The 20,546-nt window shown below is 41.2% G+C and overlaps 2 protein-coding genes across 3 annotated transcripts in view; one reads left to right on the top strand and one right to left on the bottom strand.

Moving 5' to 3' along the window:
* Window positions 1-5,156, bottom strand: part of qrsl1 (glutaminyl-tRNA amidotransferase subunit QRSL1) — a 44,766-nt gene extending 39,610 nt beyond the window's left edge. Inside the window, exons 1-3 of the mRNA XM_072246126.1 lie at window positions 5,049-5,156; window positions 3,595-3,754; window positions 402-500 (exon numbers count right to left, since the gene is read on the bottom strand). Coding sequence (XP_072102227.1) covers window positions 402-500; window positions 3,595-3,754; window positions 5,049-5,081 — 292 coding nt within the window. The 5' untranslated portion in view covers window positions 5,082-5,156. The remainder of the gene's footprint in view (window positions 1-401; window positions 501-3,594; window positions 3,755-5,048) is intronic.
* Window positions 5,133-20,546, top strand: part of rtn4ip1 (reticulon 4 interacting protein 1) — a 58,475-nt gene continuing 43,061 nt past the window's right edge. The window contains exons 1-4 of one of the 2 annotated variants that reach the window (XM_072246128.1): window positions 5,133-5,774; window positions 8,989-9,140; window positions 11,832-11,900; window positions 13,531-13,655. In XM_072246128.1, coding sequence (XP_072102229.1) covers window positions 5,501-5,774; window positions 8,989-9,140; window positions 11,832-11,900; window positions 13,531-13,655 — 620 coding nt within the window. In that variant the 5' untranslated portion in view covers window positions 5,133-5,500. The remainder of the gene's footprint in view (window positions 5,775-8,988; window positions 9,141-11,831; window positions 11,901-13,530; window positions 13,656-20,546) is intronic. The other variant, XM_072246127.1, reaches the window with a different exon arrangement.

Genomic DNA, 20,546 nt, shown 5'->3' with positions numbered 1-20,546 from the left:
CACTGCAAATTAAAAGCACAATACATTTTCAGATGTGAAGACTGGTAGCCACAGTCAACTGCTAAAGGTACAAGCTCTAAACTGAAAAAGAAAGTCACTCTGACAGTTACAAATATGAATGATGGACTTTGTAGTGTTAAATTGTTAGCTGCAACATTCTGAATAACAGGTAATTTCTAGAAAGCAAATACTGCTCAGTAGAACATTGGTAAATCAAATATAGTAATGTACTAACTCTTAAGGACAGATTGTGAACAGAATATTCAACCACAAAGAATACATAAGACATTGAGGATTACATATCTATTAAAATTGATTCATTGATGCCATATTTTCCTCCCACTGCTTATTTCAATTTGATTGCTTTAAATGGATTCAAACTGACTTTTAAACATCTTTACCTTTTAACATATTTGATGCACATGTCGTCTCAATACCATCAGTGCTGAAGTTATCTTTAACAGCAACTGGAACTCCATCTAATGGACCTAAAGGATTTCCTGAGTGCATATTAATAAATAATGTTAATACGATGAAACACAGATTACCTGGTCAAAAATCATTATTTATCGAAGTTAAGAAACAAATGTTAGAAGATGCCTTAAGCACAATAGCTGAAAGCAGCAGTTCCTTTTTTCCTGACTGATTAGTAGGACGTGGAAACATAGAAAAGTAGGTGATTCAGCCCTTCACAGTTGATGTACTATAAAATACAATAAAAATCCTCTGTTTCAGTACTGTATTCCCGATCTCTGCCCTACCCAAATCTACCTCCTTTTTAAATAAATTCAGAAACATGTGCTCCGCTGCCATCTGTGGTAAAGAATTCCACAGCTTCACCACTCTGAATAAACATTTCCTTCATCTCAGAGCTAAATATCTTACCCAATATCCTAACCCCTATCAGAGGAAACATCCTCCCTGCATTACACCTGCCAGATTTTATATATTGTTCTCCTTACTCAAGAAAGGACTTTTTTTTTTTTACTTCTGAGGGAGTTTAACCAAGCTTGGTTGGACTGATTCCTATGATGCAAAACTGTCATACAAGAGGAGATTTGGTTAACTTTGTGTTCATTAACGTTTAGAAGAATGAAATCAAGTCATCAAGTTTATTTCCACATGCACAAGTAGGTTTTAAATGTGACTGTAGCTCACTGACTTGATTCTTCTACACTTTAATAAACCTATCCAAAGTTAACCAAAACTCTCCCTTTGCAGTTCTCCATCCTATGAATCAGCCTGATCAACCATTGTTAAACTTCCACTGTGGTAAATACATCCTTCTTGGGGAAAGAGAGCAAATCCACACGTTACTCTGGGTGTGGTCCGCCAAGGCTCTGTGCAACAGTATCCTTGCTCCTATACTCAAGATATCATGTAATGAAGGAAAACATCAATTTGCCTTAACTGCATGTTTACTATTAGCAACTGGTGTACGGGGATACTTAGAGCCCCTTGTAGATCAACACTTAACAGTTTATTGGTATTTAAATAATACTCTGCCTTTCCAATATTCCTATTGAAATGAATAAATTCACACTTATCCATGTTATTCTGCATTTGCCAGTTACTCAACTTGTCCAAATTGCCTTGAAGCCTCTTGGATTTTCTTGCAAAATCCCGAACCAGTGTGGCATCATTGGCAAATATAGAAATATATTTAGTTCCCTCATCTAAAAAAAATGATATACTTTGTTAATAGCTGGGGCCCAAATACCAATCACTGCAGTACCCTATTACTAACACCTGTCACCCAAAACTAGTTCCTTTTATTCCTACTCTGAAACTTCTGTCAATAAATTTCAATCATACAAGCATATGACCCCCTCAAAACACAGGCTTTCCTTTGGCACACTAACATTTTAAGTTATAATTTATCTAATGCCTTCTGAAAATTTAAATGTACTACTTAAAGTGGTTTCTAATATATTCTACTAATTACATCCACCTAAAACAATGGTAGATTTGTCAGACACGATTTCTCTATCATAAAATCTATCTTGACTTTATCTAATCCACCTGATGTCCTGTTATCACAATATTTATAATTTTCAACCAGCATTTTTCCCACTTCAAGTTAGCCTTTATTAATTTGTATTTCAGTTTTTCCTCTCTCCTGTCTTAAATATTGGGGTTACATTTTCCACCCTCTACTCTGCAGAAATCCAAGGCAGCTTAGAAGGTGACACCTAATGCATCCATTATTTCTATAGCTACTTTTTTGGATATTTAGGATGCAGATCATCAGCTCATGGTGATTTTTAGTGTGGTTAATTTCTTCAGAACTTTTTTTGACTGATTCTAAGTTCCTTAAATTCTTCCTTTCACTCTTTTCTTGTTTCCTTAATAATTTCTGGGAAGTTACTGGTGTCCTCTTCCGTGAAGACAAATTAAACTATATGGTTAATTGTTCCGCTATTTCTTTATTTCCAATTATAAATTTCCCAATTTCTGACTGCAAGGCACTTGCATCTGTCTCCATAAATCATTTTTTCTCTACACAACTTTATTAAAGCTTTAACAGCCCACTTATGGTTCTAATCACAAACAAGAAAATATGCATTTGCTGGAAATCCAAGCAACACACACAAAATGCTAGAGGAATTCAGCAGGCCAGGCATCTATGGAAGAGTACAGTCAATGTTTCCGGCTGAGACCCTTCAGCAGGACTGGTGAAGGGTCTTGGCTCGAAATGTCGACTGTACTCTTATCCATAGATGCTGCCTGGCCTGCTGAGTTCCTCCAGCATTTTATGTGTGTCACTTATGATTCTAGTAAGTTTATTCTCACATGATCTTTAGTTACTGGCATTCCAGCTTTTTGCTTAAAAGAATGAACAGTTGCGGCTTCAAGCCTCACGACAGGACTGAAGGTTCAAATATAGTTACAGTGAGCACTACATTAGTGGTGCTTCTAAGCTTTGATGAAGTTCTGCCTGCTTTTTCATAAAGATGTGAAAGATAACTGTGTGAATAAAATATTGTGTAGTGTAATTAGAAGATGCTGTTTTTTTTCCCTGTTGCTTCGGTCAACGTTTCTTTTAGAACTAACACTACAAAAAAAAACATTATCCAGTTAATTGTCTCCTGGCACCGTTACACTTGCAAATGAAAAACAGGGCTGTGTTTGAAAAGTAATTAACTCGACTGATCTTCTGACATAAAAGTTACAACACAAAGGAGCTTTTCTCTCTTCTAACATTTCTGCATTTCATCTGTAGTTATTTTAAGAATGTGTAAAATTAGTATTAATGATTGAAGTCTCAATTGCTAGTAAATAAATTGACTAGAAACAAAAGTATCAAATATCCTGATGAAGGATCTCGGCATGAAGTGTTGACTGTTCACTCTTTTCCATAGATGCTGCCCGGCTTACTGAGTTCATCTAGCATTTTGCACATGAACCTTTTACTTTGACAAGCACGGTCACAGAAAACAAAGTGAAAATTAAAATTGCACTCAGTCAAACATCGATAAAGTGAAAGTATGGCTTGTTCCAAAAACATAAGACGGTAAGTTTTGAAAGGTTAAAATTAAGTGTATATAAAAGAAATATTCATGCAATCAAGTTGGGGATAAATTTTGAAATTACCTCTCCGCAGTCTGTTCTCTGCACCTGCAGCCTGTTTCAGGGCTTGCTCCTCAGTGACAGTAATATAGGCATTCAAAACTTTTGTTTTCCTGATTAAAGACAGACATCTCTGGCATAGCTCAGTCGGACTAATTTGCCCTTGCCTTAAAGCCAGGGAAACCTAAAATTTTAATAAGAATACATGTTAATAGGCTACATTAACCTTACATATTAACATGGATAGGATAAGAAAACACCATCTAAAAGCTTAATTTTCCTCTATCCAATAAGGTTTCATAGCAGCCATTTCTCAAAAGGCTTTTATTTAAGTCCCCAGCATTTTGTATATACAAAAAAAATTTTTTGAAGTGGATAATTTTAGATTTCTTAAAAAGGGGGAAATTGGCAATGAGGCCCATCATTTAGACACAGACATAGAAGAGTACAGCACAAGAAAAGGCCATTCAGCCCACAATGTTGTGCCAAACCACCTAGAAAGCAAATTAAAAACACCCAAACACTAACCCCCTTTTACGTATACAATGTCTATATCTCTCCATCTTCCTCTCATCCATGTGCCTATCTAAATGTCTCTGCCTCTACCACCATACCAGGCAGCACATTCCAGGCATCGACCACTCTCTGAGTAAAAAGCTTACCTCTCACAACCCCTTTAAAACCTTCAATGCATACCCTCTGGTGTTAGACATTTCAACTCTCGGAAACCAGATACTCCTTGTCTATCTATCTATTCCAATCATAATCTTATAAACCTCTATCAGATCTCCCCTCAGCCTCCACCTGCTCCGAAGAAAACAACCCAAGGTTATCCAGCCTCTCATGCCAGCGCATGCCTTCTAAACCAGGCAAAACAAGCCCATAACAAATCCAGCAGCTTGTATATTTTGTTGCATAATAACAACCTTGAGTGTACTCAATGATGATGCATTCACATTTCTAAAGGAGAATTCCCAGCCATTTGAAATTTTAAAAAACTGCAGCTCATAACATGAGATGAAGCCTTAAAGAGTTCTAGATTCTCCAGGTAGGAGAAATAACCTTTATGCATCAATCCTGTCAGTTGCTTACAGATTCTTATGCTGCAATGAAATTACACCTGTTTTGTAAACCTCTGCTAGTATGGGCCACTCTCAGTTTCTCATCGAAGGACAATTCCCCAACCCAGAAAGCAAGCAAGTGGAGCAGTACTGCCTTCTGCGGACACAGAACTTGACTCTATGTGATCGCAGACAATTCTGAAAATGGGTACTCATAAAATCTCTGTACAATTGTGGGGGAAGCGTTAGAGGAGGGGACGAGGGCAGGGGAAGTGGGGAGAGATGTTGGACTGGAGGAATACCAGGGCAGTGAGAGATTTTCTCGTTCGGTGTCAGCACGGGGAAACGCAGTTGCTGCGAGCGGCTGAACCAGCCCAGCGACGATTAGGTGAAGAGCGGCGGAGTGTGGACGCTCACCTCCCGCAGATTCCAGCCTCTCATGGTCATCATTCACCTTCTCACCAGCCGGTTACTACGACCGCTGCCATGCAGGTTTTTTTTGTCAGGAACCCGTCAACAACGGCTCTGCTGATTCGACGCGGCCCGTAGGAAGTGGCGTGTGATTGGACGTCTGTTGGAGGTCACTGAGGTCGAGGAAGTGGGTACAGGAAGCTTGGCATTTGGGAAAGTGGTACGACCAAGAGAGATGTAGAAATTATTACTCAGTGTAGACACTAAACACGGTTATCGGCATTGCACTACACTTGGAACTTGTGGGCTTCTGTATCATACGTAAAGTCTGCTGCGAAAGTCTATTATTGGGGATTTCAGTTTAGGAAAAGGATTAGACAAGTGGTTGTGTAAGCGATCATTGGTAAATGAAGGGTTTGATATACCTGTAGTTTCACAGTTTGGTTACGTCCCTCATCATGTTGCATTCTGTGAGGAGAAAAGTTGGTAGTGGATCTTTAGGCACGTCAGCAAGAATCGGAGTAAGTGTTTTAATCCAGGGTTTTTGTAGAAAGATTACCACTTCTTCATGCAAGCAGACAGTAATGCCAGCCTGGGTAATAGATAAATATGGGAATAACAGTATGCTGCGTTTGACAAAAAATTCTCTCTTTCCAATCATACACTACCCCAATGAAGTTATAATAAAAGTTCATGCTTCCAGCTTAAATCCTATTGACATTTCCATGAGAAGTAAGTGCATGTTTTTGTGTGATGTTAAAAATGCTAATTATCTTTAAATGGTTTATGTTACAAATGTGCCTATTATTGTAAATTTGGATATGGGGAAACTTCGAATATTTTGGGGTGGGTCTGTTTTATACTTTTAAAATATTTTAATATTTTGGCAAATCTTGGTAATGTGAGTGGATCCATACAGTATGTGTAAGCAAACCGATGTGTATCAATATAGTTAATGTTTGCCAGTATAATTTGTAAATGATCAATGTTTTTCATGAAGGTGATTGCTGTTGTTATTTTTTCAGTTTCTGTTCTTGTTTGTGGCTTGTTAGGTAAAAAAACAGACAATCCAACAAAGTGTTAAAATAGTGCTTGCAGCTCAGCTTTTCTCTCTCCTTGTCCTCTCATCTCTGCTTGCCACCAAGCCAATTAACTGAACATTAATGAAAGCCTGAGCATGAAGGTAATTTGGGGCTGATGCAATTACTGATGTGTAGGGAGATTGATGGCCCATGGAGTATTGCAAGGATTGGAAAGTGCTGAATTGTAATTGAGTATTTTCATAAAACTGAACTTGTTTCAATTTTTAACATTTCTGAGAGTGGCCGTGTTTTATTGTTATGATAAAAGTCCCTCATTGAGAAATAATCTTTGCCGTAGATTTCTTTTGTCGTCTTCTCCCTAACTCCACACTGCCTTGCCTGATAGGCAAGCAATAATATGATAATGATCACAATTCAGCTGCAGAACTGTTATTAATCTATAAAATAGCTAATATAAATCTGACTGAATATGGTGTATACCTAAGAGAGTACAATATAGTCACAGAATTAAAAAAAAGCAAGGAAACAGGCCTTTCAGCCCATCTGGACCATGCTGGCCACAGCATCCTCCCTGCTAGTCCTGGTTGTATGCACTCAGGTGATAACTCTTGAAGCCTCTCTCCTGCATGGACCTATCCAAATGCTTTCTCAGTGTTGCAGTTGCATCTGCCTCAAACACTTCCTCTGGCAGCTCATCCAAGTACTCACCACCCTCTGTGTAAATAAGTTACCTCTCAGTTCTCTTTTAAATCTCTCCCTTCTTATCTTTTGCCCACCAGTTTTAGACTCCCCAACCCTGAGGAAAAGGCTATGACTGTCCATCTTATGGATACCTTCGTGATTTTATAAACTTCCATGAGGTCACCCCTCATTTTCCTGCCTTCCAGAGAATAAAAACGCAGTGCGGTCAACCTCTCTCAAAAACTCGGACTCCTTTGTAATTCTTTTCTGCTTCCTCTCCAGCTTGACGATATTTATCCTATAACAGAGTGCCAAAACTAGGCACAATCCTTGCAAGTATAACCTCACTAACGACTTGCATAATTACAGCATAAAGTCCCTACTCCTAAACTCATCACCCTGACTGATGAAGACCAGCATGCTTAACACCTTCCTCACCACCTTGAGTATTCACGTGACCACTTTTAGTGAACTGTGCACTTGTACTCCCAGAGTCCCTCCATGACACCTGTCAATGCCCTGCCATACACTCTGCAAGTCCGACCCTGATTTGACTGTCCAAAATGCATTACCTCACATTATTCTAAGCTGAAATCCATTTGCCATTCCTCAGCCCATCTCCCTAACTTATGAAGATCTCTGTATTCATTATAGAGGTCTTCATCATTATCAACAAGATCCCCCTCCCCACATGAATTTAGTATCGTCAACAAACTTGCTAATTTTGCCATGTACGTTCAAATTCAAATGATTACGCACAAAATGAATAACAGCAGTCCCACCACTGACTCCTAAGGGATCCCAATTCTGAATCCACCTGGCCAACTCCCCTGAATCCCATGTGACCTAATCTTCCAGCTCAACCTGACCTACAGGACCTTGTCAAAGACCTTACTGAAGTCCACCTAGACAACATCCACATCCCCACCTTCATATACAGTATCCCCTTAGTTACCTCTTTGGAAAACTCCCAAGAGATTTGTCAGACATGACCTCCCATGCACAAAACCATGCTGACTATCCCTGATTAGGCCTTCATTATCCAAGTGATGGTAAACCTTGTCTCTCAGATTTCCCTTTAATACCTTCCCCAACAACTGAAGTCAGGCTCAGTGGCCTGTCCTTGCACAATGGAACAACTTTAGCTCCTTCTTGGCTTTGAACCAAATTGGTATTTTTTACTATCTGAAATTTCAGAAATTGTATTTAGATTTTTCTGGATTTCGGATAGAGAGGCTGGACTGCTGTAAAAAGTGAGTGATGTCGTCGTAACATGGTGTCCTTTATTACCAGGATTATGTAAGCAACTCCCAAGTCAGATTGTAACTCTGCTCTTCAAATCCTGTAACATTCTTCCCGAAATAGTTGTGTTACAGTAAGCAAGGTTCTGCTAGTGCTTTGTAAGGTGAGAGTCAAATGGCTCTACAAGCTTACTGCTGGCTTTGGGATAGGAAGCTCATCTAGGGCGATTTCTACTCAGTGTTTCATTTCTCTTACTAATCTTACAACGTGGAGGGAAGGAGGAGCCTTGCTCTGTCTTTGTAGTATCTCAAGGTTGTTTGTATTGGACGATATTGTTTAAATTGTAAATACTGATTGAACAAGCAGGAATATAGAAACTCTCTTCCACAGTTGATAATTGAACTCAGTTCAATTGTTAATTTCAAATCTGAGGATGATAGATCTGTAGTTAGTGAAAGCTACATAGTAATTATGAGTGCAAAAGAGTTCAGGCCAGATGTGACTTCATTGAATAACACACGAGGAGTAAAATGACCAATTGCTGTTCTTGCACTCAGTGGAAACTTGAAAAAATTTCATTCCCTGTGTTGAAAAAGAGAATAATGTCTGCAGCTGCCACTTCTTCTCTCTCCACCCTTTTCTCTAATCCATGTGTCAGTTTTGGGCTTAATGCTTGTTCCTCTGTGCTGCGTCAGTGGTTTCATTAAACAGTCTAAATTCAAACCTATAAGATTAATAGGATAACTTAATTTTCAGAAAAAAAACAATTTTGACACTTGATTCAAGCTATGTCATGCTAGTGTTGTGTTTAACGTTGTTCCAATGCCTTTTGGTGAAAGAGTCTGATTACTGATGGAAATTTTGTTTTACTTTTCCTACAATGAAATCTTAACTTGCATCATAATTGCAAGTGATGCCGGGGGTTTTTATTGAGTCTCTTTGCCATCACCAACAGTCTGCATGTTTGTTGTGTCTTAAAGATGGTTATGGTGCTACCGTGCTAAGAATGAAACGTGACCCCTTACATTTAAAATCTGCTGGGAGTGAATTTCCTTTGATTTTGGGTCGTGATGTCTCTGGTGTCATCATGGAAACTGGACTGGATGTATCTTATTTTAAACCTGGAGATCAGGTAGCTGTTGGATTTTGTTTCTTGATATGCCTGAGAGAAGGTTGTGTCTGAACACATTAAATGATGGTTATATTTTTCTTGACCTACATTATAAAAGGGATATGAGGGAAAGAGAGAACTTGCATTTACATAGTGCCTTTCATGACCTCTAGATGTCACAAGACTGCTTCACACCAAATGAAATAGGTTTTCAGTGCAGGTTACTCAAACAGCAATGAGAAAATAACTATTTAATCTGTTTCAGTGAAGAAGGTTTTAAATGAATATCATTTAACACTCCTTATATGATAAGTTTTTCATTTTTAGAATCACTGTCATGAACCTGCTTTGAACCCTCTGCAATATCGGCACATCCTTTCTTAGATAAAGTGCCCAAAACTGCTCACAATGCTACAAGTAAGGCAGCATCCATGCCTTATAAAGCCTCAGCATTACATCCTTGCTTTTATATTCTAGTCCTCTTGAAATGAATGCTAGCATTACATTTGCCTACCTCACCACAGGCTCAACCTACATGTAAACCTTTAGGGAACCCTGTACAAGGACTCCCAAGTCCCTTTGCACCTTGAACTTTTGAAATTTCTCCCCATTTGGAAAATAGCCTACGCTCTATTCCTTCTGCCAAAGAGCAGGACCGTGCAGTTCCCGACACTGTATTTCATCTGCCTCTTCTTTGCCCATTTTCCCGATCTGCCCAAGTCCTCCTGCAGACCCCCTGCTTCCTCAACACCACCTGCCCCCTCCACCTACATTTGTATTGTCCACAAACTTGGCCACAAAGCCATCAATTCTGACTGCCAAATCGTTGACATTCAACGTCAAGAGAAGCGGTCTCAATGCCGACCCCTGTGGAGTACCACTTGTCACCAGCAGCCACTCAGAAATGGCTCCCTTTATCCCCACTCGTTGCCTCCTCTTTGATTATGCTGGCTGCTTAACTGAGGTAACGAGGAGTGTAGACAGAGTCCATGGAGAAGAGTCTGGTTTCCATGATGTGCTGAGCTGTGTCCACACCTTTGCAGAGCAGTTGCCCTACCAAACCATGGTGCATCTGGAAGGCTACCTTCTATGGTACGTTGATAAAAATTAGTGAACTTTAGCGGGGACATGACAAAATCCTTCAATGAGGAAGTAGAAGTGCTGTTGAGCTTTCTTATTCATGACTTCTATATAGTTGGACCAGGACAGGTAGTGTTCACTACCAGGAACTTGAAGCTCTCAACCTTCTTGACCTCAGCACAGTTGACGTAAAAGCATGTGCAACTGCCCCACCCCACCCCACAACTTCCTGAAGTCAATGACCAACTCTTTTGTTTTGCTGACATTAAGGGATAGGGTGCGTCATGACTCCACACTATTAGTGTATCTTCTTCCTCATCGTTATTTGAGATACTGACTCCTACAGTGGTATAATTTGCAAATTTGTGGGTGGAGTTAGGACAGAATGGTCACACAGTCATGAGTGTAGAGGGAACCGAGTGTGGAGCTGATCACGCAGCCTTGCGGGGCACTGGTATTGAAAATAATAGTTGTAGAGGTGGTGCCGCCTATCCTTACTGATTGCAGTCTATTGGTCAGGAACTCGAGGGTCCAGTTGCAAAGGGAGGTGTTGAGTCCCAGACCTGGGAGACCGGAGATGATTTTGTTTGGTAGAATAGTATTGAAGGCGGAGCTGTGGTCAATAAGTAATAGTCTAATACAGGTGACTTTATTGTCCAGATGCTCCAGAGATGAGTGTAGGACCAGGGAGATGATGTTCACCATTGGCCTTTTTCAGCAGTAAGGGTGTTGCAGATGGTCCAGGTTGTCTGGGAGGCTGGAATTAATGTGTGCCATGGCCAGTCTCTCAAAGCACTTCCTGATGCACCATTAAAGCACGTTATCTGAAGTATCAGGACAATAGTAGTCTTCTTAAAGAATGTCTGAACTTTATATCGAAGCAGACCCTCACACAGGACCTAAGGACACAACCAAGGACACCATCGGGGGCCATGCTGGAAATCTGAAATAAAGGCAGAAAGTATTTGAAAGACCTGAGTTAGTTTACACAAATGGTGAGACAGTTAATGTTTCTGGTCAATCACACACTGACATGAATGGTGGAATTAGGAATGGGTGTAATCCATCAGCACTATTCTGATGAACAGACTTCAACTTGAAATATTAATTCTGTTTTTCCTTACACAAACGCTGTCTGGACTACTGAGTTTTTCCCACTATGTTCTGCTCTTATTTTCAGATTCCCAGTTTCAAGTCAAGTGTTTGGGTGGTGGAGTAGGCTCTGTGAATATTTGGAAAACATTTTGTAAGTGGTGCACACTGTACTGAGGATGGTATTTACTAAGTGTAACAATATTTGTAAGATGCTTTGGGACATCTTGATGTCATGAAAGGCTGAACAAAAATGGTTTCACTTTACAGATTTTAGTGTCGTAAAATATTTGCTCTCTTTGGCCTTTGGATATGTTCTAGTTTGTCATCATGGGCATACATACCCAGGGTATAAATGGTGGGAAAATGAACCTTTTGCACAGGGCGTGACAATTTCTCTGTCAATTACAGATGTCTGTTTCTGCCTCATTATGCTTGTCAAAGCTTCGCTCTGTTAATGGAATTATGGCAGTTGTCACTGATAATTTTCACAGAATCTCACAAATGCAATTTCAGGTAGATTATTTGCTTCTGTTTCAGGTATGGGCAGCTGTTCCGCCCTGGAAACAGGGAACATTGGCAGAATTTGTGGTAGCAAGTGCGAATGAGGTAAGCTGAGAGAGCAGATGATCGATTTGTTGTGTGGAATGGACATGTACACACAGGGTGGTCTTTTTAGTGCCTAAAGAGTGAGCACTGAGTGAATGTTCCTGGTCTTCTGCTGCCGTAGTCCATCCACTTCAAGGTTTGATGTGTTGTGCATTCAGAGACACTTTTCCGCACAACACCGTAACTATTTCAGTTACTGTTGCTTTCCTGTCAGATTGAACTAGTCTAGCCATTCTCCTCTGATCTCTTTCATTAACAAGACATTTCAGCCACAGAACTGCCGTTCACTGGATTTAAAAAAAACACACACCATTCTCCGTAAGCGTGCGTGAAAATCCCAGATCAGCAACCTTACCGTCTGGCATCAACAATCATTCCATGGTCAAAGTCACATAGATCACGTTTCTTCCCCACTCTTGATGTTCGGTCTGAACAACAACTGAACCTCTTGACTATGCCTGCATGCTTCAATGCATGAATTGGTGCCACGTGATTGGCTGATTAGATACCTGCATTAACGAGCAGGTGTACAGATGTACCTAATAAAGTGACTCACCATTTAATGGCTTGCAGTTCTCACCCAACAGTTATGCAATCGTAAAGGCTCCAGGATATACTGAAAGGCCCGGGCAGATCTTGTTGGCCCAGCTCTGTCAGCTCATGCTCACATGTACCTGGCCATGATGCAGAGTTTGTACCTTTCTGGCCTGAAGCACCTTGGACTGCAGAGGTGTCCTCTGAGCAATAACAGAGCCACCAATCCCCAAAACTCCCTTGAAAGGTGAAATGCCTGGCAGCACCCCATCTCCAGCTCTGAATTCCCAAACTTTTCATGAAGTTTAAATGGATCAAACATTTTCAAAATAAAAAGTAACGGTACCCAAAAATTAAAAAGCTAAAATTAAAAACTATGCAAAAATTACTTAAAAATGAACTTGTCTTGTCCTTTGCTGCCTTGTGTGCAATTCTACAATCCCTACTGTAGTCTGCAGACTCAAGTCTAACCTGGTTCTGTGTGGAACACTGCCAATTACCAGCAAAATCTGGGACAATTTACAAGAATGTAATAGGGCATCTGATCCTGTGATGATTTGAGCTGGGAGATTTCCCCTGAGGCTGACACTAATCTACATCTGTGGCCTTTAATTGGCATGGCTGTTTCATTTTAAACTCCAAGGTAGAGTTTGTGTAACAACTACAGTTCCACTAATTAAACACAATCATTAGTAATCTGAAGAATGCAATAGGTAGAGAATTTATATTTTCTGCTGGTTGATGTTGAAATGTATTTGGTTGGGATACTGTAGAGCATACGGTGAAAACAGAATTAAAGCTGAAAGGCTTGACAGACACAGACAGACAGACACACATACACACACACACACACACACACACACACACACACACACACACACACACACACAACCTCCCTGTAGTTTGGGGAGATGACCCTTTGCCCCAGTTCACTTGGTACAATGACACTTCAGTTGAAACACTTTAATCGATTCTGCCTGATCTGTGGAGTTCCTCCAGCATTTTGTGTGTGTTGCTGTGGATTTCCAGCACCTGTACAATCTTTCATGTTTAAAACTTGGTTCGCTCTTCTCACCAGAGGGTTTGTTCTCATTAGGTGTCCCATAAGCCGAAAGCTCTCAGTCACAGCCAAGCTGCAGCTTTACCCTATGTGGCTCTGACAACATGGTCGGCCCTGGTGAACACCGGAGGACTGAACAAAGATAACTGCAGAGAGAAACGGTAATGTTGGCTTCATTCTTTGTATGTGGCAAATGGCGTGTCTCCTGCTGCTTTTGGAACATAGAGCTGAGAGCGTAGTAGGACATTACACGCAAATCCATTGCAGGTAGAGCCCACCCACCACTGACCACATCTACAATGAGTGCTGTAGCTGGAAAGTAGTGTCCATTATCAAGGACCCCGCCACCCCCTCCACCACCATCCAGGCCATGATCCCTTCTCGCTGCTGCCATCAGGAAGGAGGTACAGTCCCACACTACTAGGTTCAGGATAGTTATTACCCATCAACCATCAGGCCCTTGAACCAGAGTGGATAACTTCACTCACCCCAACAGTGGACTGATTCCACGACCTATGCACTCACTTTCAAGCACTCTACAACTCATGTTCTCAATATCTTTATTTATTTATGATTCTGTTCTTTTTAGTTTTTTTTTGTATTTGCACAATTTGTTGTCTTTTGCATATTAGTTATTTGTCTGCTTTTGTTTTGTGCAGTTCTTCATTGATTGCATTGTGTGTCTTTGTACAATGGATTCTGGTTAATGAGGACACATCAGGACCACTACATTTTGGCTGAATTAAATGGCTGCCCCAATTAGCCAACATTTCATGGAAATAGTTAAAAAGATATTAAAAAGACAAACTACTGTTTAACTGTACAAAAATGATTTAAATGAAAGACAGAACAAATTAAAACACTACCAATACTACCACAGTACTGTTAGACTGTGTATTAGTTCCTAATAGTTAACGAAGTAACGTGTTCTTTCGATTGACAGTGAATGAGCAAGCACAGACCCCTAGTGCAGATGACAGACTGCCTTCACACAATGCTATTGATGATTGCATCCTCCAAGTCTTCATTCTCATTGTAACATTCAAGATGATTGTTGATTTTATTACGTCAGCAAGTTAGGAGCTTCAAGTTCTTTGTAGGACCTAACTTGTTGAGGTAGTGAAATTGTTTCATTTTCACACTGCCTCTTTCTGGCATCTCCAAGCCTGAATGCTGGAATCCGCAGTGAGCAAAACAGTTCTGAATTGTTTTACTTCTTACTTATTGCCAACTATCAGTGACAACAATCGCTGCTTTTTGAACCCAAACACACACAATGGACGCTATTAAAAAACACTTCGCTCTAAGTGACCATACCAGTGCAAGTGTCTGACGCTAGTCAGAAACTGTTCGGCAATAGTCTCCTGTCCCAGTTAAGCAGCATAGTGTTCCAAATAGATGAAGGGAATCCTGGCTCTTTTCTCTATTTATTTTTGTTCTTTGAGTTGTACCAAATAAGAGGCTGTCCTGATTAACCGATGGCCCAGTTAACTGGAATCGGTTAATTGGTTATTTCCTGTGAATGCCTGCAAGAAAATTAATCTCGGAGTAGTATATGATGATATATATGTACTTTGATGATAAGTTTATTTTGAACTTTTGAACTTTGAATATGGATTATCAGCTGGGTTTGAGGTGTGGTCTGAAGGGAAAGATAATTTAACAGAGGATATGGATAATTTAAGGTCTGACCTCAAGGTAGCACTTAAATTCATCTGACAATATGTGTTGCAGGTGGACAACTTGGTGGGGGTGTTGCTGTCTTTTATAGATTCTCGCAGTACAACCAAGGCCATTTGGCCCATCATTGCCTCTGCTGCCCAATTCCTCCTGCATCTCCGATATTTCTTTCAGAGACTTGCAACTGGAAACCAGCCAGTAGGCATCTTTGAGCTCTAGATAACTGTGTGGCTCGCAGGCCAAGGGGCTAAGAAGCCCCTTTGAGCCCCTGCTGTACTCGCTTTACAACCATGACTGTGTGGGTAAGTATAGCTCCAACACCATATTCAAGTTTGCTGATGACACCACTGTTGTGGACCATATCAGAGATGGTGATGAATACAGGAAGGAGACTGAAAACTTGGCTGAATGGTGTCAAACAACAACCACTCACTCATTGTTAGCAAGACCAAGGAATTGATTGTGGACTTCAGGAGAGGGAAACCAAAGATCCATGAACCAGTCTTCATCGGAGGGTCAGAGGTCAAAATCCCTGGCTGTCACCATCTCAGAGGTCCTGTCCTGGACCCATCATATAAATGTAATTGAAAAGAAAGCACGACAGTGCCTCTACTTCCTTAGGACTCTGCAAGGATTCTCATGTTATCAAAAACCTTGACAAACTTCTATAGATGTCAAATAAACTCTTCTTGGGCTTCCAGCTGGGTACATGTGTTGATTATAACAGACATTTCAATACCAAACTCTGCCATCTTCATCAGGGATGATGCCTGGCCATGTCCAGACCAGTGGTATTTATACCTCCTCCTGATTGGTTAGCTCTCATCCAATCAGGTTTCCACTCTCCCACCTTGTTTACAATTGAAATCTAGTTCTCACTGAGAGTGAGACCTTCATCTTGGTAAAAATTCTTTTCCTCTGGTTTTATTTCAATGGCTTCCTTTACCAGGCAGCCACAAAAACCATTGGTGTGGCATGGTAGTTTTGTATTGTTGAAGTCAAACCTATGGCAGTTGCCACCACCGATTTCTCTGGGTAACCCAAATGGATATACGTCCTGTGCTCCTTAATACGCATTTCCACCGTGCGTCCTGTCTGGATGTTCTAATACAATGGAAACCGGACGGTAGCCTTGGACATGGTGTCTATGGGAAACGCACTCACATGGACTTGTACCTCAACAATACCAGCCTCCGTCGTGCCTCCCAGATATAGATCAGTTCTTTCTACTTTGATTAACCATGTGAAAACTATTTCAGATCTAGAGAGTCTCCCTGAGGAAATAAGATGATTACACACAGTGTTCCTACAGAATGGCTACAAGATGAAGGACATCAATGGGGCCCTTGAAAGAACCAATGGAAAAACCAGGAAACCTAAAAATATGGAGGAATCTGTTGCTACTGCCTGTCTTCCCTATATTTCCTTGGTTTCTGGAAGGATTGCCAAGATCTGGAGGAAATACCAAATTAATACTATCCACAAACCTGTAAAGAAGCTCATGCAGGTCAAAGATGACCTGGGACTCGGGGTGGCTGGCATTTACAGGATTCCCTGTGAATGCGGAGCAGTGTATATCATCTAAGTGGGACACACGATGGAAACAAGTATCAAGGAGCATAGGAGGTGTACCTGTTTGGGTTACCCAGAGAAATTGACAGTAGCAGAACATTGCATTCACAATGGCCATAGTAGTGACCTCAGTGGCACAAAACTACTGCGCCTCATCAATACTTTATACTTTATTGTCGCCAAACAATTGATACTAGAACGTACAATCATCACAGCAACATTTGATTCTGCGCTTCCCACTCCCTGGAGTACAAATCTATAGTAAATATTAAAAATTTAAATTATAAATCATAAATACAAAATAGAAAAATGGAAAGTAAGGTAGTGCAAAAAAAACCAAGAGGCAGGTCCGGATATTTGGAGGGTATGGCCCAGATCTGGGTCAGGGTCTGTTCAGTAGTCTCATCACAGTTGGAAAGAAGCTGTTCCCAAATCTGGCTGTATGAGTCTTCAAGCTCCTGAGCCTTCTCCCAGTGGGAAAGTGAGTCCAAGGACGGAAGATTGGTTTGTGTGATGTGCTGCGCCGTGTTCACGATCTTCTGCAGCGTTTTCCGGTCTTGGACAGGACAGCTTCCATACCAATGGAAGTATTTATTTTATTTTATTTATTTATCTTATTTCAATGGCTTTTGAGACTGCCTGGTAAAGGAAGCCATTGAAATGAACTAGAGGAAAAGTATTTTAACAAAGATAAAGGTCTCACTTTAAGTAAGAACTGGAATTTGATTTGTAAACAAGGTGGGTAAGCGGAAAACTGATTGGATGAGGACTAATCAATCGGGTGGGGGATGGGCTACGGGGGGTATGAATACCATCGAACTAGACATCTTGGGCATCATCCCTGATGAAGATGGTGGAGTTTGTCATCGAAACGTTGGTTATAGTCATAGGCATAGTCATAGTCATTGTCATACTTTATTGATCCCGGGGGAAATTGGTTTTCGTTACAGTTGCACCATAAATAATTAAATAGTGATGTGTAAATTATGCCAGGAAATAAGTTCAGGACCAGCGTATTGGCTCAGGGTGTCTGACCCTCCAAGGGAGGAGTTGTAAAGTTTGATGGCCACAGGCAGGAATGACTTCCTATGATGCTCTGTGTTGCATCTCGGTAGAATGAGTCTCTGGCTGAATGTACTCCTGTGCCCAGCCAGTACATTATGTAGTGGATGGGAGACATTGTCCAAGATGGCATGCAACTTGGCTAGCATCCTCTTTTCAGACACCACCATCAGAGAGTCCAGTTCCATCCCCACAACATCACTGGCCTTACGAATGAGATTGTTGATACTGTTGGTGTCTGCTACCCTCAGCCTTCTGCCCCAGCACACAACAGCAAACATGATCGCCCTGGCCACCACAGACTCGTAGAACATCCTCAGCATCGTCCGGCAGATGTTAAAGGACCTCAGTCTCCTCAGGAAATAGAGACGACTCAGACCCTTCTTGTAGACAGCCTCAGTGTTCTTAGACCAGTCCAGTTTATTGTCAGTTCGCATCCCTAGGTATTTGTAATCCTCCACCATGTCCACACTGACCCCCTGGAAACAGGGGTCACCGGTACCTTAGCTCTCCTCAGGTCTACCACCAGCTCCTTAGTCTTTTTCACATTAAGCTGCAGATAATTCTGCTCACACCATAATTCTGCTCACACCATGTGACAAAGTTTCCTACCGTAGCCCTGTACTCAGCCTCATCTCTCTTGCTGATGCATCCAACTATGGCAGAGTCATCAGAAAACTTCTGAAGATGACAAGACTCTGTGCAGTAGTTGAAGTCCGAGGTGTAAATGGTGAAGGGAAAGGGAGACAAGACAGTCCCCTATAGGGCGCCCCAGTGCTGCTGATCACTCTGTCGGACACACAGTGTTGCAAGCACACGTACTGTGGTCTGCCAGTCAGGTAATCAAGAATCCATGACATCAGGAAAGCATCCACCTGCATCGCTGTCAGCTTCTCCCTCAGCAGAGCAGGGCGGATGGTGTTGAATGCACTGGAGAAGTCAAAAAACATGACCCTCACAGTGCTCGCTGGCTTGTCCAGGTGGGCGTAGGCACGGTTCAGCAGGTAGACGATGGCATCCTCAACTCCTAGTTGGGCTGGTAGGCGAACTGGAGGGGATCTAAGTGTGGCCTGACCATTGGCTGGAGCAGCTCCAGAACAAGTCTCTCCAGGGTCTTCATGATGTGGGAGGTCAATGCCACTGGTCTGTAGTCATTGAGGCCGCTGGGGCCCGGCATCTTCGGCACAGGGACGAGGCAGGACGTCTTCCACAATACAGGAACCCTCCGGAGCCTCAGGCTCATGTTGAAGACATGGCGAAGTACTCCACATAGCTGAGGGGCACAGGCTTTGAGAACCCTGGTACTGACACCATCGATTATAATTGATACCTGTACCCGGCTGGAAGCCCAAGAAGAGTTTATTTGTCATATATGCTGGGAAAGCACCAGATCTTTTTTCTATAGATGTGTGGTGGAAAGTGTGTTGACTGGCTGCTTTACACCCTGGTATGGGAACACCAATGCCTTTGAGTGTAAAATCCTACAAAAGGTAGTAGATTTGGCCCAGGCCGTGCTCTTTTCTTGCTGCTGCCATCAGGTAGAAGGTACAAGTGCCTCAGGATTTGCACCACCAGATTCAAGAATAGTTACTACCCCTCAACCATCAGGCTCCTGAACAAAAAAAGTTAACTATACTCATCTGTTGAGATGTTCCCACAACCAATGATCTCACTTTAAGGTGTTACTTCATGGTTTAATTATTTATTCCTATTTATTTATTTTTGCATTTGCACAGTTTGTTATCTTCAATGCTCTTGCTCTTTCAATGATCCTGTTTACAGTTACTATTCTATGGATTTCCTGAGTATGCCCGGAGGAAAAGGAATCTCAGGGTTGTATGTGGTGACATGCATGTACTCCGAAAATAAATTGTTACTTTGAACTTTTGAAGATGAGTGCAAATAAAAATAATACTAAGAACATGAATTATAAAGAGTCTTTGGAAGTGATTCTGAATTACAGACTCCATTTCAAGGTCTCTTTGCAACTCATGTTTTCAGTAGTGTTTTTATTTGCACTTTTTGTCGTCTTTTGCACATCAGTCTTTGTCGGGTTATGTATAGTTTTTTCAAAAAAATCTATTGTATTTCTTTTTTCCTGTCAATGCCTGCAAGAAAATGAATCTCAGAGTAGTATATGGTAAGATGTATGTACTTTAAAGAGTAATGGAATTATAGAGCACACCAGTACAGAAACAGGCCCTTCGGCCCAACTAGTCTGTACTGAACCATTAATCTGCCTAGTCCTGTTGACGTGCACCCAGACCATAGCCCTCCATATCCTTCCCATCCATGTACCTATCCAAATTTCCAAATTTCTCGTAAGTGTTGAAATCATACTCACATCCATCACTTCCACTAGCACCTTGTTCCACACTCAGTACTCTCATTTTGAAGTTCCCCCTCAACATTTCACCTTCACACTGAACCCATGACCTCCAGTTCTAGTCTCACGCAACCTCAGTGTAAAAAGCCTGCTTGCATTTACCCTATTTCAAAATTTTGTAGAGCAAGTCTCCCTTCATTCTCCTACACTAGGGAATGAAAACCTCACATATTCAGCCTTTCCCTATGATTCAGGTCGACAAGTTCCAGCAATATCCTTGAAAATTTTCTCAGCATTTTTTCAATCTTATTGATATTTTTCCTGTAGGTATGCAATTAAAACTGTACACAGGACTCCAAATTAACTTCAACATAACATACAAATGCCTGTACTCAATACTTTGATTTATGAA

This window comes from Mobula birostris, chromosome 2 (genome assembly GCF_030028105.1).
Source record: "Mobula birostris isolate sMobBir1 chromosome 2, sMobBir1.hap1, whole genome shotgun sequence".
In the NCBI taxonomy this organism is placed as follows: domain Eukaryota; kingdom Metazoa; phylum Chordata; class Chondrichthyes; order Myliobatiformes; family Myliobatidae; genus Mobula; species Mobula birostris.
The sequence above is the reverse complement of the archived record's forward strand: the minus strand, read 5'-3'. Positions and strand labels throughout refer to the sequence as shown.